Source organism: Hypomesus transpacificus, chromosome 18, assembly GCF_021917145.1.
Source record: "Hypomesus transpacificus isolate Combined female chromosome 18, fHypTra1, whole genome shotgun sequence".
In the NCBI taxonomy this organism is placed as follows: domain Eukaryota; kingdom Metazoa; phylum Chordata; class Actinopteri; order Osmeriformes; family Osmeridae; genus Hypomesus; species Hypomesus transpacificus.
Window position 1 is genome coordinate 5,417,631 of NC_061077.1, and position 26,243 is coordinate 5,443,873.

General features: G+C 43.2%; 1 protein-coding gene across 4 annotated transcripts in view; it reads left to right on the top strand.

Moving 5' to 3' along the window:
• The first annotated feature begins 2,288 nt into the window (after positions 1-2,288).
• The window catches only part of LOC124481268 (IQ motif and SEC7 domain-containing protein 1-like), a 76,653-nt gene continuing 52,698 nt past the window's right edge, over positions 2,289-26,243 (top strand). For 3 of the 4 annotated variants that reach the window (XM_047041188.1, XM_047041194.1, XM_047041195.1), the window contains exons 1-3: positions 2,289-2,927; positions 14,242-14,271; positions 19,933-20,040. In XM_047041188.1, the coding sequence (XP_046897144.1) occupies positions 2,671-2,927; positions 14,242-14,271; positions 19,933-20,040 (395 nt within the window). In that variant the 5' untranslated portion in view covers positions 2,289-2,670. The remainder of the gene's footprint in view (positions 2,928-14,241; positions 14,272-19,932; positions 20,041-26,243) is intronic. The other variant, XM_047041189.1, reaches the window with a different exon arrangement.

Sequence of the window (26,243 nt, forward strand, 5' to 3'; positions counted from 1 at the left end):
CAGTTATGTCAGGGGCCAGAAGAGGATGAGATCCTGGCTCTTATGTTGTGCTCCACTATTCACACAGCTCGAAGAGATTAATTACCTACCGGGACTTTACAACTGTTATTTGTACCAAGATGAGAAGAAGAAACTACAATGATTTATCTATTTTTTTTATATTTATGTTTTTCATTGTGCTGTATACAATGCTACTCCACAGAAACCATTATTCCACTGACCACTGCATGCAATGTTCTCCACACTGGGGAACCAATACAAATTTGTTCCAGTAATGCATGTATCTTTATGAGTGATGGGGTGTTGTTGAGCTCAGCCCTGACTGGTCTCCAGGACTGGCCAAGCACTTGGCACCCTCAGCAAAACCTTTCCATGCTGACTAAATGATAGGTCCCCTTTTCCATCACAGAGCTGGCAAATGGTTTGTGGAACTAAGAGAGCCTGAAATGGCTTTGCGTCAGTGGAAATATACGAGTGGTTTCACACAGTAAATCTGTGGAGCTGGCACCCAACTGCTGGCACCGGCTCATGACTGGTCATCCAGCAGGAGTAGGGAGAGTGCAGAGGACCCTAATCATGATAAACAATGGATGTCTAAGTGCTTTAACATCTTGTGGGTGCTGAGGTCTATCACACTGCAGTAATGAGGAGGTCCTACCTGTGGGGAGTGCTCTTTGCACCTGGACATCCTAAGTCCTGTGTCCCTCGAGAAGAGAATGTCTTAGTGTTATTGTGTGACTGCATGACTACATGCCCTCTGGCTCATGTGCGACACTGTGAAAGAATGTTGGTACTGAAATGAGAGACTCCAAGGGTAAAGAATACATACTGTAGCAAGGATGACACAAGTGATGATACATCATGAGTTACTGTCACCTGATATTTCTGCATTGTGGTGGCCCATTTAGTTGGCATCACTCCTGGATCAATTCACACTAGAAATATGAGACAATGGATGTGTGGAACCTTGTGATGGTGATACGGCAAATAACTCTCCTAGTGCCTGCTGACACTGGGTCTGGTGGATGGTGCAGGGCCATCTGGGTGGCATGTGCAAGGTTTACCTCTGGCACCAGCAGGCCTGACTGGCCTCCTGCCACAGTGATTAGGGAACTGCAGCAAAACCCCAATGTGCTACATCTGCACTGCTTGCTCCTTAACTGCGTCCCACTGTCTGCGGTTGGCGTGTCTGTGTTGAAGTTATCTCTGTAGGTGCAATCCTCTGTCTCACCTTCTGGAATACGCTGCACAGGTAAAACCTTTCATTTGGATTGGACAAAGTGTTCATCCAGACTCCAGATAACACTCCTGACAGCAACCAATAATACAGCCTCTCACTTTGCATTGGAATTTTGATCAAAGCGAGAGAGGGAGTGTGGAGAGACATGGAGTGAGGGAAGCAGAGCAACTCTGTGTTTCTGTCACCTAGCTCTGTCTCATCCTGTCTTTGATAACAGAACCCATAACAGGGGCATGATCACAGACAGCAGAGTGAATAATGCAAAGACCCACTCCTCATTCCCTCCTCCTTGTAGCTCAACCTCTGGAGATGTGTGTGATAGCAGACATGAGATACAAGATAGAAGGAGCTAGATTGTCATAATGACAAAATGAATATTGTTTTTTCGTTGGTGGGATTCGATTTAGAGAAACCACTTGTTGGGCAATTTACAGCTAGACCTCGCTCAGTGGGAGTGGCTTGTAGCAACAGTTTTAGCAGTCAACATTTAGGTGTACAGGTTACTGTGCCAGCTTGATATGATATCATTCTGCCAAAAGATAAACAAGTGTAAAACGTTGTTATCAAAATGGTCATTTAAGTGTACAGAGGAGGCTGTTGGACAGCCAGTCATCTATTCAAATAAAGGGTGACAAGGGAGGACGATCACCTACTTTTGTTCCCTTTGAATTACAGAACTGTGCTAATTCGTCATCAAATCTGAAGTTCTTCTTGTCCTGTTCCTTATATACTGTTACATAAAGGGATTTGTATTAGGTCTGCACTTAGCATTCGTTAATCAAACCATAAATGTTGTGGTTGTCTAAAAGGGGAATTGAGTACAAACTAAATTATATTAAGTTCCTTATATTCACAGTTGAAAGTAGGCTATTTATTGATAGTTGTCTTGACGACTGTTATCTGATAGTATCCTGAACATTTTTGAATACAATAGCAAAAAGTTATCACCCAACTCCCTGCAGCTATCTAAAAACATTCATAAAACAGATTCATAAAACTTCAAACCCCGCCTACTTGACAGCGTCTGTTTACGAAAAGTCACGGGTACAACGTGGACGAAGGGAGAACAGAGAACATCACAAGGAAGAACTTAGAGGTACAGAGAGGACGTACCAAACAGTCGTAAGTTTCTGTACAATAAGTTGAAAAAAAGGATTAATAAGAATTGAGTTTAAATGGGGTTCAATGCGAAGTGCCGCAGGTGGTGTGAATTGGAAGCTTAGTTAATTCGGTGCCTGTCGGACGCACTCCACTGACTGGATACATTTGCACCAGCTCATTCAACCCTTCCCAGCTTTAATGGAGGCTGTATGATAGCAATGGCGAGGCGCAAAAGGCACGACGCTTGGAATATTTGCACATAACCATAGCTTAAGTTTTGAAAAACGACTGCGTTAAAACTGTAATCAGAGCAAACCAGTCGGAGCGAGATGGAAAGCCCGACGGAGAACCCAACCAGGGCTGCGGAGTATCTGAATGAGCTGAATAAAATTATCGAAACCCAACAGGAGTTATTGGAGAGACAGAAGAACAGAATAGAGGACCTGGAGCAGCAAGTGTCCGATTTATGCACGGAGAAAGCTTGTCTGAAAGAGCAATACCAGCGGCATTTAGCTACTTGCAGGCTGCAGCAGAGCAACAGCCACGTAACACTAGGTGCTATAAAAGAAAACATCACCCAAGAAAAGTAAGCATGTATTCCACCCATTCCACTGTTGTTGAAGGTTGACAGACACACTAGTAGCCTACTGTGCACTTTCTCAGTTTACTTTACTCGTACGTCGTTGTGAATGAGACTTCATGAGACTTCTGTCTAGGGGGGAATATTCTCGTTGGTAATTCCATTGTTAGCGTCCAATTGTGTCCAAATAATGCCATCGGACACTGTACACAGCTAAAATAACTAGACAATGTTTTAACATACTCAATTCAACCGAAAAGAGCCTCTGCGCAAGAGAAACGGGTTATCTCTTTGGCAACAGTATTTCCTCATACTGGTCTGAGCTGTTGGGCATATTGAATAGTCAGTTTTACGCACCGCACGGTCACACAAGAGCTGTCCGATTCTGTGCAGGCCAGATCGTTTCTGACCATATTTGGAAACCCTTTGAGACCACTTTAAACAGATCCTCAAGCACTTGTGCAGCACAAGGACTTGCGCTGGTCAAATGTCAGTATGGCTCAGTTGTTTACAGTGGAACATAAATAAGGCAGTAGGAAAGGTACTATAAAGGACATTTACGTCTATAAAACCTATGCATAATGTGTTGTGGTAGTCATTTGCCATCTATGTCTTGGCTGTAAAGGCTGTAAATAGTCTGTTATGTCATCTAATTGAAAATAAAAATCAGATTGGCAGCCATCCAATTCAAAGATGTATAGCTGCTAATTTGTCCCAAACACACGGATGGTGTTACTCCTCTCTCCCATATGCCCTAATCTACGCTGTTTTAAAATCACTTGGAAGAAGTCCAATGAACTCAACTCTGCTTTGTAACCATTTCTGCGGTGGTGTTTTATCAAGCATCAGACTGCCTGTCAGGTCTGCTGATGTTGTGGAATCAGCTGCTCCATGTTTGGTAACCTCCGTCTGCAGAGGTCTTACTGGAGCTAGCTTAGCCTCAACGTGCTTGTCTTTTAAGTGGATTTCATGTGCGGGGCAGGGACATAAATCCAGGATATTTATGGAATGTGGTGTGTGCTCTGGAAAAGGAGCATAGCTGGTATAGATCAATTATGCAATTACTTCCATATGTTTCATTTTTATGTTAGAATGGCTGCTCTTGTCTAGCCCTGGACAGGGTATTGCAGGGCAGGACAGAGGTACAATATATCAGCTATGGCAGGGCTTTCAGGATTCCCCTTCTTAGTTTACTGCTGTGTTTAAAGTCCACTCTCTGCAGGTATTATCTCCCTAATGCCTTAGTTTGCAGACACTTAGCTCAGCGTTTGACCGTCTGGGAGATCTTGTGACCGCGGGTGACCTTAGTCTCATAGAGAGTCATGGGACGTGTGGCAGCCAATCATTATGCATGAGTCATACAGAGGATGTCTTAGCTGATGGATACAATAGAGGACTCTGCCATGCATGCTTTTAAAAATACCTTTCACCTCCAGAGTCCAGCTGATATGATGATGATGATATCTTAGAAGAGTCACCCTCTATTTGCCCTTCTCAACTGTCTCTTCATGGTCACAGTGTATGAGTTCCTTTTTAGTTCTGGGAGACTGCTGGATATTTAGCAGACTACTTTCCTGCTGATCCTGATGAAATGTGACAGCAGATATTAATGTAAAGTGGGTTTTATGGACGGTTATGTGCCATCTAAATGTGGTTGGCTGTTTAAGAATGTTGGATTCTTAGAAAAGCGATTTCAGCTACTGTACCTTGTACAAGTTTAGACTGCTCCAGAAGCTTAGTTGAAATGTATGTCAAAGTAATCTGGTTACTAAATCTACTGTGTGTGGACCACTTTTTGAATCGGGAGCTCAATTGAGTTTTATCAAGTGTGACTAACCTACAATTTTCTCTGACATTCTTTTCTCTGCCCGTTATCTTGACTTGTCTACACACCTTTCAAAATCCCAGACCAGTGCACAGTGAATCAGAAAGACAATTGGTAATGGTTGTGTGCCCAAGTCAACAGATTTCTCAGAGGATTCCTCATTGTGAGCCCTTGGGCAGCATTGTCTGTCAGGTTCTGAGGTACTGCCCTTACAAAGGTATTGGAAATCATTCCTGTAGCTAGTGGCCCTAAACAGGGTCTATGAACCCTATCCCATGACTGACTGCATGAGAGTGTGTGTTTGTGTGTTCCTTCCATAGTTAAGCAGGACATGAGTAGGGTCAGGAGTAGGTTATATTGCCTAGGTCTGAATTCTGGATACTGGAGTGTTGAGATGAAATAGCTACAAAAAGCCAGTTAAATCTCATAAATGCCTATACAGTTTTTGGTAAAATAACCATTCCTGCTCTCATGCATAAATGAACACACACGCGTATGCACACACACAAACACACGCAGACAAACAAATAAGAGAGCATGTTGGTCATCCAGACAGAGTCAGAGGAGATGAGGAGGAGATGAGGAGAGTGGCTCCTGCTCACAGTGACTCCTCACCAGCCTGTCCTGTCAGCTCTCTGTGAAGGAGTCATTCTGCCTATACAGTATGCAGTGTCCATATAGAGAGCTCAAGACTAAATGGTTTATGTTTAACTGCCCAACACAGCAGCATCTCCCGTCTTGTTGCCACTTTGTCATTGAGTGACAGGTAAACTAACTTGTACAATTATAATCGCACAATCAGAATTCAGATAACAAATTGACTTTGGCATTGTCTGCACACAGTGTATTGCAGCCATAGCAAATTCCCAGGTCAAACACTTCACTGACTCAAACATTTACTCATTATTACACAAGTAACACATTGTTATTTCCAGTGGATTATGGTACATATTTACTTTCAAACAATAAAACAATAACTGAGAAGAGTGAATTGTAAGGGTGGTATTTACTGTGTTTTGCGTGCAACAAGAGTAACTAGAGGTTTAATAAGAGGGGTTTCTCTCTGATCTGAACGTGTCCTCTGGGGCCTGTGGAGGAATGGTGTTTGCAAGGGTTTTCATTTCTTATCTCTGCAGATGCATCTGCAAAGTCCCGTTTAGCATTCATGCTGTGTCCCTGGCCTGGATAGCCAACATGCTGTAAACAATAATTGGGATGCTGACCTTATCATTTCAAAGATAGCTTCTCAAACTGTCAATGCTGAAGGAGAACCCATGTAACTCAAAACTTTACACAAATCAGTTAACTTCCACAGAAAACTCTACTGCCACAAGACACTTGAAATAGTAATATACAGTGAGTACACAAGGCAGTTACCCTGGGTGCTGGTAGAGAGTGGGCCATGTTCAGACTGTTGAGTGCTGCGGCCTGGTGTCTCACAGAGTAAAGCTCTGTTGATGTCACACAGAGGGGCAACACCAAGTGGACCCAGAGGTACGGTTGTCAGGCAGCCATTTTGAATTCAGCACGGAGCCCAGCGAGTAAACAAACATGAAAAGCATTCTTGCCTGATGAAATATTGATGGACAGTGTGACAAATCATAGCCTGCTCCTGAGCTCCACCCAGTGATGCTGTAACGGAGCTCATATGAACATTAGTCAGAGCTGATGGCGGCCTGGGAAACTTGGGTTTCCAGTTGATGTGGAAGTAGCGTTCTGCCAGGGATGTGCCACAACACTGTTTCTCTACCACATTCACTAGGTTGTAAGAAATGAGAAATATTCCATGAAGATCGATTTTGAGTTGTAATTGTACTCCATTTTCATGTTTTTTGAAATTGTAATGGATACAATGCCCTTTCCAAATGTGTTACATTATGTGGTCATCAAAATGTCGATGGCTGTACAAGTATGCTTTGACAACAAATGACCCCGTCTCTGCTTAATGACCCTGAAACACTTCCGAAGGTTACCAGATCTTCAGCTGCAACAATAACACTTCTGGTCTTCGACAAGGTGATTTAGATGAGCTTTTGTACCACTTACTCATTACAGCAACTATACACACAATGTTGAAAATATACTGTATACAGGAGAGTATCTGCACATGTTCATTATATAAAACAGACTAACATACAAATGTAACACACATGTACTGTATGGAACTCTCAAGGTTGAATTGGAACATTCATGTTATGGAAACCCGCAATGTTTGTCATAAAAAATATGATCTCATAATATTGGCAGTCAAACATTATCCCTATTGTAGTGTGAGTGTCGGCTCTGCATCTACCAGTTTTAGTATTTGTATTCTTAGCAGTGTGTTTAGATATAAAGTCACAGGAAAGACAACAGTATTGTTACACATAATGACATGTTTGATTGACTTGATTGCTCTAGTAGTTCACCCACTGTATAGATGTAGGTAGAGACACTCATGTGGCTACATAATCCGTATACTGTGAACTTCAAGCATCACCGTTTTTTTTTATCACCTGATTCCCTCTCTCTCCCACTGATTTTGCTGAAATGTTTTTCTTAAGAGACTATAAAATGTCCTTGAGCTCTCTGGAGAGAGCCTGCAATACAGAGATTGGCAGGTTCATAAATAGTTAACCTAAACTCATCCCAACAGCTTTAGCATGTGTTTTGGGACCTCTTAGCAGGAAATAATGGCAGGATGAAGAAAGCTGTTTCCTGTGGTGCTCGGGCATACACTCATTCACCCGGCGATATGCTGAACAATCAGTGTGCCAGGCCAAATTTACGAGCCCACAAGCTCCTTCTCTCTGGCTAAAAAAACCTTAATGAAATCCCCTCCTCTAGATTAATGTCTATGCAGGGATGATTTGCATTCTGCCCCTCCTATAAATCTCTGGCAATGGCTGAAGACAATTTGAGACTCCCACACAAATGCAGCTGGCCAGCCCTCATCTTTTAATGAAGTGCAGTTTGACAAACACAAAGGTGGGCCCGCCCCTCTGAGAGTGAGTAGCTGGAGCGCTGTTGGAGGGCCACCCGCCCTGCTGACCCCTGGCCCGGACAATCAGCCTATTAAAACAAAGTTAAGGCTGGTGTGTGTCCTTTGATGTGGCCGGCACCCCCCTGAGAATGGCTAATGAATGCTTTAATGAGGCCTCTTAACTCCATCTGATAGGGTTGCTGGTAAAGGCCATACCAAGGGGGGCTCTGGGTGGAGGATGGTGGGGTGGAGGGTGGTAGGCTCAGGCAGGCAGGCACGCAGCTGTGGGGCACAGCTCCAGAGCCAGGGTTTAATTTGACTTCTGGCAGTGAAGGGGAAAATGTTCTGTTCATTCCCAGTGACATGTGATAACACCATTTTTGAATGGTCAGATGCCTTCCTCACAGCAAAGCCTATTGACTGACAGATAGACCTTTTCATTATGAGGGCTTGGTTCTCATTATAGAGGATTTGATAATGCAGAATTTAATTGAACTCTAATAGAGATGGGATTTGCTCACTCTCTGATTGCGGCTCAGTTATTTGCACTCATATACCAACTTTGACAGCAGCAAGCACCATGCTATGGCTGTAGGTCACAGTGATATGAAAACAGTACACCAGATGATTTCATTACTTTCTTCTTAGATCAGTTGTTTTCTCTCTCAACAATATCAAAAGAATGAAACCAAATTTCACTATTCATAGTTTTTTCCTTTCATTTCCTGACAGTCCAACCAATCTCTCTCCCTTCTTGAACCTGCTGATGTGACTGTGTCCCTGCCTTTCGTAGAGGCAGCGAGGCAGGCTGGTTGAACCTGCTGATGTGACTGTCCCTGCCTCTCATAGAGGCAGCGAGGCAGGCTGGTTGAACCTGCTGATGTGACTGTGTCCCTGCCTCGCGTAGAGGCAGGATGGTTGAACTGGTGCTGCCAGTCCTGGATAGCCAGGGGTGAGAGAGACTAGTCTGTTGGTCTTGGCTGTGGTGGTGAGAGCTAAGTCCACAACTACAGTAAACACAGAACAGGAATCAGGAACCGGTTATTCACCATCTCAGAGAGTTGGAACTGGTTTTCCTGACCTTTCAATTGCCAGTATTACATCTCAGATATCTGAAATATGAAAGTAGAATTCATATAGTAGCTTTTAATATTGAAGATGGAACCACATCAAACACAATTTTACAAGATTTGCTCTCCCTGTTAGACAATTGATTTACATGTCTGCATGCTGTCTTCTGAAATGGATCTAGCTACATTAGAGTGCCCTTCTTCCATCAGTATGCACAGTGGTCTGCGAGCACTGTTGAGTGAATTGCTATCACGGACAGCCAGAGTGCATTTCCATTCTGTCAGGGGCTGCATTCTCTGCTTTACCTTGGCCTTTAACGGAGAGTCTGAAGACTGTTAAAAATCCTACCAATATATTCTGGAATGCGTTTGAAATGAAAATGAAAAGAAGGTTTCTTTGTGTTTATCCATCTTTGTTAGGACAGGGGGTTGAGGTCAGTGGAGGAAGAATGTGCTCCACACAGACATCTCTCTCAAGAGAGAGCGCAATCAGAATTGTGGTTCAAAGTCACAATGGCTTGTTAAAGATTCTATAAAAAAAATGTCAAATTGACAAAGAGGAAATAGCAGACTTCCGCTCAGAATTCATGAGCTTGATGAAGCTGAGCCAGAGTGATGAAGCATTTTCCAGCACTTTGTCAATGGGCCCTTTGCTGACAACCATAGTGATGACTGACACACTGTCCAGTATCAACTCTTAAAGCTTGCTTGCTTGCCCCACCACTCCATTTCACGTCGATAGGTGCTTGCCTAAATAACTTATTGACCACTGGGCCATAATTGCGGGAGCAGCTGGAGAGAAACGGCAGAGGATGATTGAGAAGGTCACTATTCTCATCAGTGTGTGTCAGAAAGACAAAGAGCATGTGTTGGCAGCTTCATACATTTTGCATTCTTTGCACGCCTGTGTACATGTGTGTGTGTGTGTGCATGCATCTGAGTGCATGTGTGTGGATGTCTGTGTGTGTGTGGAGTTGGGCTAGTCCACTGCTTCGCTACTGAGGTGGACTAGCCCAGGGGGTCATGGTATAGGTGCTCTCCATAGAAGGATAATGAGACTTTCCCATGAGTAGCAGGACACAGCAGAGGATCACTCTTTCTCCTTCCCTCCGCCTAACCAGACACATATCTGTAATTAGTGGTTGATTAATCAGATCACTGAGACCTCAGTAATAAGCTAAGTACACACTGTAACTGTGCAGTGTGTTGTTGCCTGCTATGATGAATGCGCTTCATTACTCAGTGGATTGAGGAAGGGAGTTGCGTTCAGGGAGCTGGTACACACACACACAAACACACACACATACCATACATGCAATCGCACACACATGTATGCACACACACACAAACACACACACACACACACCCACACACACAACCAGAGGAGAATACCATCAACGTGGGATGTGGAGTGGCTGAATCTTGCTTGGCTGAAGTGTTTCTTGTCAGATAAATAGATGTTGGGAATAACATGAGAACGTGCAGGGGACTTTGTGAAGTTAGCTATGTTTTCAGGAGCCCAGTATGAGGGAGCTGTTGTTTCTGTACCGAGCTCGAGACATTCAGTGACATTCATCATTCAGTGACATTGTTGTGAACTAAAGCACAATTGGAAAATTGCTTTTCTTCGTTCTATTAAAAGTTTTATAAATATCCTAGTGTTGTCAGAGTAACACGCTCAGCTCACAAGGTTTCATTTGTTCACCAAAGCCTGTTGTGCATCTGTCATTATTACTGTTCAAACGCACAACCTGGAAATGAGACTAGGAGAATTCAATCAAAAATATGTTTTTAGGTGTTCTAAACTTGAGTCAGTGGTTCACTCCATATTAAATGCCAATCAGTTTAGTAGACACATGGACAGAGCCATTGGCCTCCACACACACACATACATACACACATACACAAAATAGCCCTCTTACAGGGAAAACTAATCATTAATCATGCACCTCTGCCAAGCGGTAATTACATATGATTTCTGCACCCAAGGAAAGAAGGAAATGGCCATGCGTGAACTTCCTTTATCATTTCAGACTCTCTATGCTTTCCCCAACTTATAATGGCGGTGGGGTAATTATAGTGAGTTTATCTTGAGAAGTGCTAGGACTAGGGGGCATGTTTGGCCTTCAAGGTTTAACCCAAGTAAATATTTTGAGGAAGAATAATAAATAATGTGAACTCAATTACTGAACAGGTCAGCCCTGAATCTATCCAAGGATAAAGTGTCTGCTTAATGAGAAAGAATAAAGGTACACGGAAAGATATGCTTACAGAATAAATAGAAATGAAAACGTTTTAAGTTGCTCATTCTTTTTTACATCACAATAATTTGTAGGTGTTGAATGAGGTGTTGTGTGTAATGGCTCGCAGCATTATGCATAGACAATGTGCTAACTAAAATTAATGAAATCCGGAAGCCATTATCAAAAGAGCGGTTCTGTGCACTTCTGCAGTTGTGTCAAGTTGCGCTTACTAATGCAGAAAGGGAGATTGATAAAATCTGAGTCAGCACCTCTCCTCCTGCTGGTGACTGAACCTTCCTCTGTCCTGTCCCTGTCTCCCCCTCCAGAGAGACTGTACACTCTCCTATCCTGAGGGAGAGGATGTCTCCCCCTACACACACACACACACACTCACACACACACACACACACACACACACACACACAGAACAAGAGCATGACAGAAACTATGATTAGGTTCCTGAAAGCAGGTGGATCGAAATCGTCTATCTGCCACCGAAAATTCAGACTTTCATGAGAATTTATGGGAGCCACCAATCAGTGAGCCCGTAAAGGTTTTCCTGTAGAATGATACCTCCAATGGGAGCTGGCATTTCATACATAAAGAGACTTGAGAGGTACCCCAATGCCAGTCTGAAGCTCTTGAGAAGGGGCAATGCAGAAGAAAAGAGATTAAATCAAGTTTAGTCTGGAGACTTTTGACAGTGTACAGCGACATCATCTCTGGCGGTTTAGCTGTTCTTCACGGCTGCTTTCTGCCCTAGAAACCCAACTTTAGACATAATTCCATCCATCACTCCCCCTGACAGATTTAACAAAGATAACCAAAGGTGTTATCAACAAACAAACAAAAACCAGTAACTTAGTCATGTCCAGCACGTGGTTTAACGTGCAAATTCTAAGTTGTTAAATGCTCAAATGTGTTAGGAGTGGCTTCACCCTTCATCCGGACTTTTTTGTACACAATGTTCCCATGTTCACACAGTGTCGTAAACAAGGCTCTGCCTAAGCTGCTAAAGCTCATTTGCATTATAATAAGCGGCAAAAAAGAGAGCACTGAAACGGTGTTGTATAAGGACAGTTGTGGATTCAAATTTGTATCCAAGACTCATTCCGATTTATGGTACACAGTAAATGTCAAGTAGTTCCATCCAGAATATGATGTATATTCTGGGGTGTCAACAGCACTGTCTTGAAGAGATGCCATCTTCTCCTAGACAGACAGAGCCAGTGAAATGTCACAAATTATAGCATTATTCCTCTGGACAACAAAGAGATATGTTGTTGCCCACAATATAGTATAGCTCTGTGTCCATACAGCCTTCATAAATGATGACATGATGAATACCCTTGTAATTGTCCAGGTCTCTTTTGAAGCCTGCCAGGGGGACACAGAATGTTTAAATGGTGTGTCATTGTAAGAGGGAGCTGTCCAGGGTTCTGACCACTTCACATGGAACCTGCTAGAACTTGAGAAAGAGTTGCTGCTTAGGTCTGTCTTGATGTGGGGGGGGGGGGTTCGAACTCACAATTTTTTATTCATCAAGATATTTGGAGGTATTGGATTTTGAATTATTTCTGCTAGCCTGTCATGCCATGAAGGCTTAGTATGTACAGCAATCAATATGCTCAGTAATTGGCTTTGAACAGAGGCTCTGGTATGTGTGTCAATGGATCTCATCACTTCATATTGACCCTCTGTTCCCTGGTGCTGTCCTGGTGCTGTGGATGTGCTTGAATGAGACTACCACACCACAGGGTGATTATATTGTTCAGCTGGATTTGGGTTTGCTCTGCTTGTAGAACTTAACTGATATTCGAAAGCACTTGAAACCCAATTGATAAAGGGATGGATTGCAATGTTTGCTTCAGTGCAACTCTAATTAGAAACGGATCACCAATTGGCCAATCATGAGCTGATAATGATAAAGGCAGCAGCACAGTATGTCAACAGTCCATCTCTTCTTTGACACCAAAATAACTTAATTAACGAGGATGAGATCAATTGAACATTTATTTCAAGAACAGTAGTATACACTTCTGTCTTTTTTCCACTATAACTAATCATTGTAGAAACAGAAGAAGCCGATGAAACAAGACTGTCTTGTGTGAGAAATAAGATGATGTGGTTGAGAGAGAAGGGGAGAGAGAAAGTGGACGAGAGGGTGAGAGAGAAAGTGGGCGAGAGAGGGAGAGAGAAAGAGATTGAGGTAGCCAACAGAGACTGAGCAGCAGCAGCCCCAAAGATCCCAGATGGTGCTTCTGGTGTATCTCTGGTGTATCTCTGGACAGAGTGGAGGTCTCCAACTGCATATGACCACCATCTCCTCAGCTCAGCCACTGCTCTGAAAGCATCTACCGTCACAACGACCAAAACTGCCACAGCTGCATGCTAACTTCAGCCTTTATAGGAAATACTAATTGTAGGAGGGAGCTGAAGGTTTCATCTCCTACACCCCATTCTCCATGTGAAGAATGCGTGTTCCAAGGACATCGATCTAGGTCATAGATTTATTGCCTTATAATGTTATGTTCCAAAGGATAGTATGTGCAAAGCCTGCTGAAATAGTATTTCAGAGAGTTTGTCGGGGTATTCAGACTTCCATTAAGCTGAGTACTTCTTGAATCTTGAGTGTAGCACTGGGTACTGATAGTACACAGATGAAATGTACAGCAGCCTTTCAAGCAACCTCTTCAACAGCTGGATAGGCTCTTTGTACCAGTTTTCCCTCACACATGCAGTTCTTATAAAGCTGCAGTCTTTTAGTTGTGTCTGCCTGGTTGAAGTGATTGAGCCATGGGTTCTTCTGAGTATGTCAGAAATGTGCTGCTTCCTTCCTTCAGAGCCTCTGGCGAGCCAGAGTTATGTATCTATATGAGTTTTGGGGGAAAACAAAATCTGCAAATTGATGAAAATAAAATACAAATATTTTTGCAATAAGCCTTTGTTTTTCCTCCCATTTTCTCAGCAGAAACTGAATGTGGCTATAATGAGTTTTGTGTCTCCATTTGTGACATTGTTTTTCACAGCTGTGTCACTGTGCCATTTTAAAACAATAGCGATGTTGTTTCCATGCAGTAAAGCCATAAGTTTTAAGTTAAGTTAAATGACAATGGCCTTAATAATGGTATGTTTGTGTAGTTATGTCATTTGACTTAGGTCTGTTTATTGTTATGCATTGTGCGAAAACCCTCAAACTGTTTCTTCTTTCTATTTTCAGGTCTGAATGTGAAAGTTCCAGAATGGTCAGGTATGTACCCCGTCTGGTTTAGATCATCCTCATAATGCCCCTAACTTCCTCAATGTAATTAGCTTAGGATCCTTCAGACTTACATGCCTTACTTCAGTATGGCTGTCTGATCTCTGTTCCTAGGGTTTTACATTTAATTGATTTTGATTGTCTCACATTGTTTTCTTTAGAGTTAATTCACAAACAGCAGGAAACTTAAATGTGTACCGAGTGACGAGTGATCACTCAGTTTGAAGATGATTGCATTATGTCTGATGAGGTACCTTTTGTCGCTTGTTGTAGACATTACAGCAGGAGAAATTATGAGTTTGTGTGTTGGGTGCAACCCAAGGTTAGCCACTGTTGCACTGTTTATGATATGGGCTCTGTGTCAGTGGATTTATTGGGATGCCTCTCTTGACAGTGAAGCTGGGAGGTGATTTAAAGATGAAATAAATATACATAATTTATGTGACTTGACTGGTATGTAGAATAGGAAAGGCTTTGTCTCCAGTGGTTGAACACAGTTTTAGTCATCAAAGATATGTGAACATTCTCTCTTTCTCTGTCTGTGGTGTCTTGGGATTCAAACTGTGTCTAGACTGGAATATGATGATGAATAGAATGCTTTGTGTGTGTGTGTGCGCGCAATTTTGATGCAGTTTGTTTGGAATCTTCCTGAGTTTCTTCTCTGCCTGCCTATGGCCTCTATGGTTCTATTTTGGCATGTGACCAAGGGCTGAGAGTTTAGAAGTTACTGTATGTGTCAGGCTTGGTCCGTGCCAGTGTATTTAATGTTGGTTGTGTGTATGTGTGAAGCACCGTGTTCACCCACTGGTCAGCATCCTCGCCAGCCTTGCCAATGTGCTAACGATCCAGGCTCTCTGACTGAGACTCAGACTGCACTACTCTCTTCTTCCTGCAGACCAAACACTTTTTCCAATCAAAGGTGACAACTGGTTTCTGGGACACCAGAAAAACAGCTTGTACTCTGGAAAAAAAGATTACGGTATTTGATTAGCAAAGCAATGTCTCTGTGGGGAACAGACCTTTCTAAAACATTCACTTCTTTTAATCTTGAGATCTATTTGCTAATGATGCTTTTGCACAAAGATGTTGTCGATCACTGTAAATAGCACCCATTACCACAGCTCTCCTCCCCACAGGGCAGATAACACAACTAATATTCCCAGGACAAGCACATTAAATAATCCAACAATCAAATATGTAGTGCTGTATGGAGTTAGCCTGCTTAAAATGGACACAACCAATATAATTTCATAATAAAACAATAATAAACCTTCCCAGACAAGTAGACATGGGGTATATTTTATAAACTCAAAGTATTTCAGTGTTGTACTAAAGCTGTAAGCTGTTAAAAAACAATACAAGTGCAAACATACAGGATCACTCTCCTGAGACTCTCTCCAGACTCATAGTCATAACACTTCCACCTCTCCCTGTTTAAAATGCCAAACCATAACCTAAACACAACATGACTGTTAAAAATGTAGTGTTACATGGTTAGCGAGGTCTTGGTACCATTCATAATTGCATTGTCATTGAACTTAGCACAGCACAGGATGCCATAAATAAACGGATGCCTCAGAGGATTGCTTCGTTGTGGTATGATGATGGTGTGAATGTGTAGAGTGTAGAAACGAGCCCTGGAGTGCTGTCTCGTACAGGGAAACACACACACACACACACATACACACACACATACACACACTTGCTGACTAATGAGAGAGGAATATCAACATGGCTATGTTTAATTGGCCCGTTCCTCTCTAATCAGAATGGATGGCTTCATTCAGACAATATTAAAACCTGCATGAGACTGAGACTCAGACAGAAACAGAACACGACAGCCTCAATGACCTGCTTTTATGGTTCTGTTCTTCATGTGAATGGCTAAAGATAAGATGGTCACTGGGTCCCTGACTCTGTGTAGCGCTGTCATCATGTCTTTCAGCAGCCCTGGTGTTGAACAAAAGATGAGGCTGGCACACCGCTGCACTCACACGCTCACTCCATCACACCGAGATAGAGGAGAAATAAAGAAGACATATTATCCCCTCTGTAGCTATGGTAATTACGCATAATATGTATATTTCAGTCGATTTGGGTTTTATTATAAGACGGCTTTTTCTCGAAATGACAATTATGTATGTAATAAGTAATAAGTATGACTATTCATCCCACACTATTACCTATATTTAATGGTTTAACTAACCTGAAACATTACCACACCATTTGTCTATGCGTTGCACTTATCTGCCTATCCAACCATACGCACAATACAGTCTTGTGTCCATGAGACTCCACTGCAGCATACTCAGTGTGTCCTTTACCATGGTGCTGGGAGCGAGCGGATTGTCCTGTGAGCATGCTGGAAGAGGACCAGGCAGGCAGGATGGGCTGCTGTTCTGTTCATCCCCCTGTCCTCCTCAGCAGGGAGGTGTGGGGGGGAGAGAGAGAGAGCGAGAGACAGACACACAGAGAGAGAGAGAGAGAGAGAGAGAGAGAGAGAGAGAGAGAGAGAGAGAGAGAGAGAGAGAGAGAGAGAGAGAGAGAGAGAGGAGAGAGAGAGAGAGAGAGAGAGAGAGAGAGAGAGAGAGAGAGAGAGAGGAGAGAGGAGGGACGGACGGACGGACGGACGGAGGACAGGGACAGGGACAGGGACAGGGACAGGGACAGGGACAGGGACAGGGAGAGGGAGAGGGAGAGGGAGAGGGAGAGGGGAGAGGGAGAGGGAGAGGGAGAGGGGAGAGGGAGAGGGAGAGACAGACACACAGAGAGAGAGAGAGAGAGAGAGAGAGAGAGAGAGAGATTATAAAACCTCCCCTGTTATTACAGTGATGAGGATAGATAGAACAAAGCCCTGGCACTGCTCCTGATGTGGAGGTCAAACTCTTCCCCTGTGGAGGTCATAACAACGGTGTCAAAGACCTCACTGTCTGCCAATTCATCCTGGGGTTTAGGGAGGAGATCATGCAATTGAAGATATTGTGACGCAATGATGATGGTAGCAGGGTGGAGGTACAATGAAAGAAGCTAGGTCTCTTCAGATGGCGGTGAAGAGATGCATGGGGTTTCCAAATGACCTTGGCTCTACTCTGGTAATCTTATCATGTGAGCTATTACACAGGGGTGGAATAATGATGACTGTTTAACTGTGGCGCTGCAGTATTTTATCTGGAGGCGGGACATTCCTGTTACAAGGTGATCACTGTGCGAGGGGCAGAACTTCACTGCCCTTCCTCTGCTACAACATTTGACCTGTGACTGCTAGTGTTCTCCTCCTTCATGCAGTGTGACTGGCTGTCAGACCAGCAGGGCTCATGTTGCTCCCTGGGGACAAGAGGCTACCGCATCTCACCATCTGAAGCCTCCTCTTCATCCTCCTCTTCATCCTTCTCCTTCAAGCTCTTCCGCTCCTACCAGTGGGACTGGCAAGGCTGTCGGTTGTCACCGCCTCACCATTTCCCGTTGCCATGGAGAGAGATGGTCAATGTTGATAGCAAGATTCTGAAGGGCACTGAGCAAGCTCTGTTTGCCATTGAGTGGTTTCTTTTTTACAAAAGCCTCTTTCTGGCAGGATGCACAGCCATACAGATGTTGTTGATTATCAGGTGGTGTTCTGATACCAAAGCCCTCAATTTCAGATCACTGTGCAGTACTGATCACAGCATCACACACATTCTACCTGTGCCTATGTGATTTTAGATATGCTGGCAAATTAGAGCACTTGCTCCAAGGATGATTGGTGGATTGCCTTAAAACACTGATGGTGGAACAGGTAGCTTGACCTTTCACAACATTGTACAGGGTTTCCCGCAGAAAATGTGTTAGTTAAGGGGGGGAGTTTGTGTGATAGAGTAATGCGTTCTGCAGAGAAGGGAGCCTGGCGTTTTGGAAAGGAAGGGAGAAAACAGGACAGAGTAACACGGCAGATGTCGCATTAAAAAAAGACAATGTAGTTAAGGCGGCAGGCATGTGTTGCTTAGGCGGCTGCCTTAACTGAAAAGTGCTGCGGGAAACCCTGTTGTATCTGTAAAGGTTTGTGAAATATGTTGACATGATTTGAAGCCATCTGCTGCATGTTCGGGTCCACACCGTATAACCAGAGCCACTTCAAGAGGATGAGAAGGAAAGCAGTCATGGTCCACTGATCCCAACTTAACCAGCTACAGAGAAAAGCTAATTAGCATTTGTGAAATTAATAATTAAGTGTGCTGAAACAGCAGCAAATGGCATCAGTCGTGATTCAATTAGCAACTGATATTAGTCGAGGGTCGTGAGCAGAATTGAAATATTGAAGAATTATTCTCGGAGCAGCAGAAGTTTTCAGTAAAGGTGTTTTCAAGCAATGCAAACTGATTGTGATGGAATATAAGGCAACTTTAATTCACTGTATCCATATTTTTCAAATGTCTCTTTCAAAGGGCCATCATAAGGAGAGACCATTCGGTGTCTTCCTTTACTATTAAATGTAATGAGATACAGATGTCACTTAAGGTTAGGAAGGTAATCCAGTCATCCAAATTTCCCATTCGTCAAATCACATATGCATACATGATGTGGTAGATGCGGTCAGTCTTGTGACTGCGTCTAGCAGCAGACCAGGTGCTGTACACTCTGCCCTGTCCCTTTCTTGTGTGTGTTGGTCCCTTTTAGAGGAGCATGACTGACAGCAGCATAGAGAGTTGATCCATGCCACTAAAAGCAGGGCTAAGAAAACCTTGCTAACTTCAAAACACAAGTGAGCAGCACTGCTTGCTTGCTGTTAAAGGAGCTCTGTCTTTCTGTCTCTGTCTGCTGGGATGCACACATCTCTCTTTTGTCCGTCTCTGGGTTTCTTCTAGTCTTTTATCTTCTACTGCCGCGCTCTCTGTACAAACGAACGGTATTCACAACATGTCACATTGAAGGTGGTTCTGTTTAGTGCTCCTGGCAGCTTGCTAGACAGCCTCCGCAGGAAGTGTGGACGTGACCCTTGCCCTATGAGCTTGTATCTCATAGACACATCTTTGGAAATACTCAGCATAGCTTTTTTGTACCTACCGTCTGTGCTGCCTCAATGATTCATGACTCATTTCGAATTAAGTACTTAATACTGTTCATAATACTGTTGGTATATTTACTGAATGCTGCAGCAAAGGCTAAATGATTTAGTAATGTTAGAATATAGTTCTGAATAATGAAAACAAGATGCTCTCTATCATGCCCCTTATCATCATGAATGGCGAAAATCTGCAGTATTATATTTTATGTAACATCACATATCGCTATGACATTTATCTACACAGAATAGGACATCTTGATTTCTAAAGGTTTTTCATATCTCCTCATATTGGAGTCCTGGGTTAGTCAATTGTCCAAATTGTGTGTTCCCTTGCTTTCTTCTGCATCCTCACATCTTTGGCAGATCTTCAAAGAACCCCAGGTTTATATTGAATTACTAGATGTGAATGGCATGAGTATTGAAAACACAATGCTGTTAAGGTACACATTTTGCGGAATCCATTTATCCAGCTCTAGAAGGTGCTCTTGCTACCTTGGGATTATCTCTAATGGACACAAACGCCCATTATCCCTGACCTCCCTGGTCAGTGTGTCCTGGAAGATGGCTCCATGTTGTCCAACCTGGTGGTGATGACAGTTCTCTCCCCCCTCCAGGAGACATGCCTCTCTGCCTGTGGACGTGACAGAACCCCGTGGGGCCCTGGTGTCTGCTGGCTGCCAGAGAGGCTTCCCTTGTCGGAAGTGGAAATCTGCCTCCTTTGGGTACAGTAACATCTTCATTTTTATGAGTATCTTGTTTGATTTGAATAAAAGGACCAATACGGTACTGCGACAGCCGAATATATGTTCTGTTTTGATTTCCACATGTCACCAGGTCTACCAGGACTGATCCGTGAGCTGCACATGTGACATTATTACATAGTTACTGTAACACATGTTTAATACACAGTCCTGAACCAAATAACTTCACGTCAACGTCTGTCTGTTCTTCTGCTTTGATAATGACATTGCATTTTCTTCTCTGGGACATTGTTTGCCTCAGACTTATGATAATATGCACATTCCCGGCAAGCACTGAGCTCATTAGTTCGTCTCTCTAATGATGTATGACACTGCTGTATAATACCTCTCACTAGCACTTAGCCACTAGCCAGCACTGGGCTACAGACTAAGAGGCTCTCTACAAATGAGCAGAGATGGGCAAGATGAGAGCACACAGAGCACACACCAGTGGGACAGACTGGAGGCTTCAAAAGGGTTTCAAAGCCTCTTCATAACACTGTGCTTCATCATTAAATAGCAAGGATTCCCAGTCTATTGCTTGCTCTTCTCATCCACAGTCCAAAAATACAACCTGATTCATTTGGAATTGTTTTGAATTGTATACTATGTATTTTGGTGGTAACCAGAGGCCTTGACCATCAATGTTCTGCAAGCTACACTAGCTACACTGTCGAACCTGTCGTTGGTTCCATGGTCGGCTGGAGTCTTGCATAGAAGCAGGGTGACGATGAGTGTTACATGTATTGACTAAATGAGGTTAGTCAATCCATTGAGGAGCTAACTGGTTAAATGGGTTGTGACTCAGAGTACAGTGACGACTGATTGAAGTGAGTGGTTTGTCTTTGCTATTTTGTCTCAGCAACACGGCTTGTTGTTGTTTGTGCACAATCATCTCACTACTTCATTAGCATAACGAGACACTCATTAACAATTGTCTGACGACACCAAGGAGTAATATGTCCCCAATTATCTGAAGAGTAATTGGCCAATTTAGTTATTTGCTTTAGTACTGTACTCTTTAATGTATCTTAGAATTCAAGTAATTAGCAAGTTTTTAGAAGTTGATTGGAATAACTTTTTATTAAACCAACTGTTTGATTAGGATGTAAATGTTGTAATACAGTACCCATAAGCAAGAGTTCTTGAGATATTCCAACAATGAGGCTTCATGATACCTGTGCTTTAATGCCAGTATTTGCTCTTACCTGAAATATACTAGGATGTGTTAAAGTACTGCATTAGGTCTTACCAGAAAGGCCTTTTAAATAACGAATGGTTATTGTCACTATATTCACTTTTGGGTCAGATGGTAATTAAACATATTTCCAGAAGCCATGGCTCTGACAGTGTGTATGTATTCTTGACACGGTTTCACAAAAGGGATGTGAAACATCTTCTATTTCCTGAGTAATAATTCTCTTCTACGACCCGCTAGGCCTTGTAAGTCTGGCAGTCAGTGATTTATCTTCATGCCTGTTGGACTGTGTGTGCTAAGGTGGGGGAAGAAAGGGGGATCTTAATGTGTGCTGTTGTTTCATCTCCTGCTGCATTCTGAATCGTTTTGTTGATTCCAAACAAATATTAAAACATTTGATGAAATGATGATTGTCAACTATAAATTAGTTTTCCTGTGAAAATCTTTAGTCTTTGTTCCTCTGTAGGCTGGTGGTGAAATAATCAGTTTAACATAATTTTACGGGCGGAAACATTATTTACAATAGGTTTCTGGAAGTAATAGGGATGTTTGGTTTTAGGTCTTGAGGTTCCACTTGTACTGTAGGTGAATAGGTTTATACAAAGGACCATGTCAACATAAACAGTCTCTCTCATGTTACTTGTAAAATGAAACAGACCAATATTAGTGGACTGGCAATCACACTGAATGGAACAATACTAACAGGAAGTTATTCTAGAAAATTTGCAACTTCCCTCTCCATACTGTATACGTTCTTACTTGCTGCCCTTCCTCTTTTCCTCCATTTGTTTCTCTAACAAATATACAGCCACAAACTACTGTATGATACTGTAGCAGCATGACACAGACTAACTTCAACACCACACTACACAAGTGGTAGCCTACATAAAGATAGAACAATATGTCTAATTCCATGAACTTATAAAAGGCAGCTGTATCTGTAGTGACTAATAGAGAGCCCTGTGGGACTGTTAGCTATGCTATGCTACGTGCAGCCTTGCTGGTTGTGATGATGGTGCTGACTCTGCTCCTGTTGGTGTAACTGGGACAGCACAACCACACTCATTAACCTCTGAAGTAGAACTGATCTCTGCAGTGATTAATTGTGCTCACTGTGCTATATTTACAGTAATCCCCCTCAGTGTGGTACTCATCAGAATATATATATAGTCTTAATAAAATCATTACACAGCTTCTTTACAATGGTAAAAGTTTATTTTTATTTCAAAATATACTGAAACCAACTCGCGACAACTCAGATTGACAACGGATTTGTCCCAGTTCTGTTGCAAACTGCTTAATTGTGGACTGTGTTAATTTGTAATCAGATTTACTCCCAGAACAGAGGCTCGTTGACTCTCCGATTGCATTCCTTGAAAGAGTGAGAGAAAAGTGATAAATGGTCAGACTTCTTAGCTAACTGTAACACTTCCACACCTGGTGACTGCTTTTCTGATTCCGATGTGTATTTGTGTATGTTACTCCCTGTCTGGTGTTCAGTGGTTGTTGACTTGTCTGTGACATTCAGAAAAGTGGGTTTTTCACTTCAAGTTGAGCTCAATGTATACAGTTTTATTGAGAACTAGGCCAACAGTGTCACTGAAGCGTAGCTTATGGAGAGACAAGATAATTGCTCAATATGCTTGCAGGAACCAAACGTAATATACAGAAGCAACCAGCTGTAAGGAAACTTGAAATATAATGACATACAGCCTGGAAATCAAATACAGCATGTTGAAATGTGTTAACATCTGAAAAAGATAATCTTAATTTGAGACAAACAACTGAATGTATCCATTACTCATTAAACAAATGGACAAACAAGGATGTTTAACCTGTAACCTGCGAGGAAATTAAATAGATTACTCTTGCCAACGGCTGGAAATATATTGCCAGTGGCAGCCTGCTGTGTCCAGAGGTGAAGTCTCTCTCTCTCTCTCTCTCTCTCTCTCTCTCTCTCTCTCTCTCTCTCTCTCTCTCTCTCTGTGTGTGTCTGTGTGTCTGTTAATATATCTTTCCCATAAACATTGCATATATGTGATTGTGATGCGACTTGGGTGAGGGATGAAGCTTGAAGGTGATTCATAGGTGTAAATCTCTTAGCAGATTTTTACATCCCACCAGTACTTTTCCCCTGACGAAGCAGAGTGGCAGTAATGCTTGTGGCATTGCTCCCTCTTGTTCCTCATGAGTTCCAGGTTGTGATGTGAGATCTGAGAGCAGAACAGGATCTGATTCAGTAGCTCCATTTCATGCATTAATAATTCAGAGTCTTTATGATCTTCATTACGGTGAATGGCTATTTCAGAGGCAGTGGTTATCTCCGGGCCCTGCCGTAATAACACTGCTACTCAACCTATTGATTACTGCAATGGCCTTCCTCCCCACTCACATGCACCCTGCTGTTAGCCAGCAGCCAAGGGCTTATTTGTGGTGTTGAATTCTGTCAGGGCTGGTGTGGAGGCTGCTGGGAACACACTTCAGCTGCAGCCATGCCCAGTGAGATTGGGTGATCATTTTGTACCATATGCACTGCTGGATATGTATACATGAATATGAATGGAACAAATGATGTTTGTCCAATATGTCACATAGTATTATTGTACATTCCATTCCTCAGACCTTCTGTTGGGCATGTGTGTGTGGTGAACAACCTTAGCACTAAGCAGTGAACCTTCTGAGCTTTACAAGGTGCTCGGTGCATCCTTCAGTCTTAATGTACACTGTAATGAAAGTGCCTACCAATCACATAAAACCAGTTAGTTGTAGGAATCTTTTATTGCCCTATTTAGTTACTACTGTTGCTATTGTAAAACCTGATTCCACCAGCTGGAAAGTCACAACACAACAATGATTTAATAGGCTGTGAAAGAGAGACCCACTTCCATAAAGTGTTTGAACCCCTGGGAAAAACGGTGTATTCTTTGATGTTACATGCTTCCGTGTCGTCATCACATTATGCAGGAGTTAATTATAGTCTCCATGCTGTGCTGAGAAGCTGGGCGACTGGATCAGAGAGTGCTATGTCAGTGATGAATGAGACACATGAGTTGGTTTCACTCTGTCTGAATTGGACACAGGAAACCAATACAGGCTGGGCTTGACAATTGCATCCCCTACTGTGGTCAGTCATCTTGCCACCTGTTTCCCTGCCATCCTCACTCTGAGCAATAGTAGGACACATAACTAAATTGTAGTGATCAGTGGCTGTGTGTGTGTGTGTGTCTGTGTGTGTGTGCGCATGTGGAGTAGCCATTTTCCCTCCGTTCCCCTCCGTCTGGTGTAATAGTTTGACCGAGGGTGTCCGTCAGCCTGCAGGCTCTCTAACAGACAGGGGGAGCAGCACAAACAGGCCTCAGAGATCTCACTGCACGTCCATGGAGCAAGAACAATGTTCAAATGAAACCTGCTCCAGCATCACTAGCTATTCATCATGTTTATTCCTTGATACTGGGTAAATGCCGTCTCTCTTAGTAAACTCGTATTTCACGTTGAAAATTAAACTCGTTGAATCACAGTTTTTGGATGTTGTCAGACTATTTCCCCCATTGCTGCTATTCTTATATTAAGAAAGGATAGTAGCAGGGTGGATAAACCCACATATATACTATAAGCAGGGGATTAACTTGATGGCATGCTCTAGCCTTCTGTCATTGCTTGTCAGTGCATTGCTTATGTTGTTGCTTTAGCAAAAGTGCATTGATGCAAAGGAGAAAGATCAAGTCCTGTCCAAGTGGAATGGCCAAAAGCTCATTGAGATAGCAGCCTGGAATCGGAGCACAATCTTTATGTAAAGGTGCAATTACGGTAGCTTGTAGTCATGCCTGTATTATATTTTTCTTTTGCCTCATTTGTCTTAATGACCAACACGTCGCGTGATGCAGACACCATGAGTGTCTCACTGAGCCTGATGCAGACACCATGAGCGTCTCACTGCGTCTGATGCAGACACCATGAGTGTCTCACTGAGCCTGATGCAGACACCATGAGTGTCTCACTGAGCCTGATGCAGACACCATGAGTGTCTCACTGAGCCTGATGCAGACACCATGAGCGTCTCACTGAGCCTGATGCAGACACCATGAGTGTCTCACTGAGCCTGATGCAGACACCATGAGTGTCTCACTGAGCCTGATGCAGACACCATGAGTGTCTCACTGAGCCTGATGCAGACACCATGAGTGTCTCACTGAGCCTGATGCAGACACCATGAGCGTCTCACTGAGCTTGATGCAGACACCATGAGTGTCTCACTGAGCCTGATGCAGACACCATGAGCGTCTCACTGAGCCTGATGCAGACACCATGAGTGTCTCACTGAGCCTGATGCAGACACCATGAGTGTCTCACTGAGCCTGATGCAGACACCATGAGTGTCTCACTGAGCCTGATGCAGACACCATGAGTGTCTCACTGAGCCTGATGCAGACACCATGAGTGTCTCACTGAGCCTGATGCAGACACCATGAGTGTCTCACTGAGCCTGATGCAGACACCATGAGTGTCTCACTGAGCCTGATGCAGACACCATCAGCATCACAGTGAGCAGGCTCCCCTGAAGGACCAGCAGCTGGACTTACGACTACCTAAACCGCTCAGGCACACGTGAACTGAGTTCTAATCACTGCCAGTCGTGTCTCATCACTGATCAGCTTGGAAGTGTCTGGAAGGTTCTTGATGGGACTGGTGTCAGTATTTTTATAAGCTTTCGTTCATAGAAACATGAGTGTATGACACATGATGATGTATGGTTATAACACGAGTAAAGTAAAATGCCAAGCATTTAACCTTCATTATTGTGTGAGACTTAAGGGTAGTGTGGAATGTGATGGCGCAGGCAGGTTTCTGAGTGAGGCAGGGGTGTTGAAGCAGGAAATGCCTCCTCTTGTGATGGAGAGATGGCCAGATACCCATTGACAGTACACAGGTGTTGGATCCTCAGATGAGATCATGTGTGACATCAATCTGATAAAGCAGTACCCTGAAG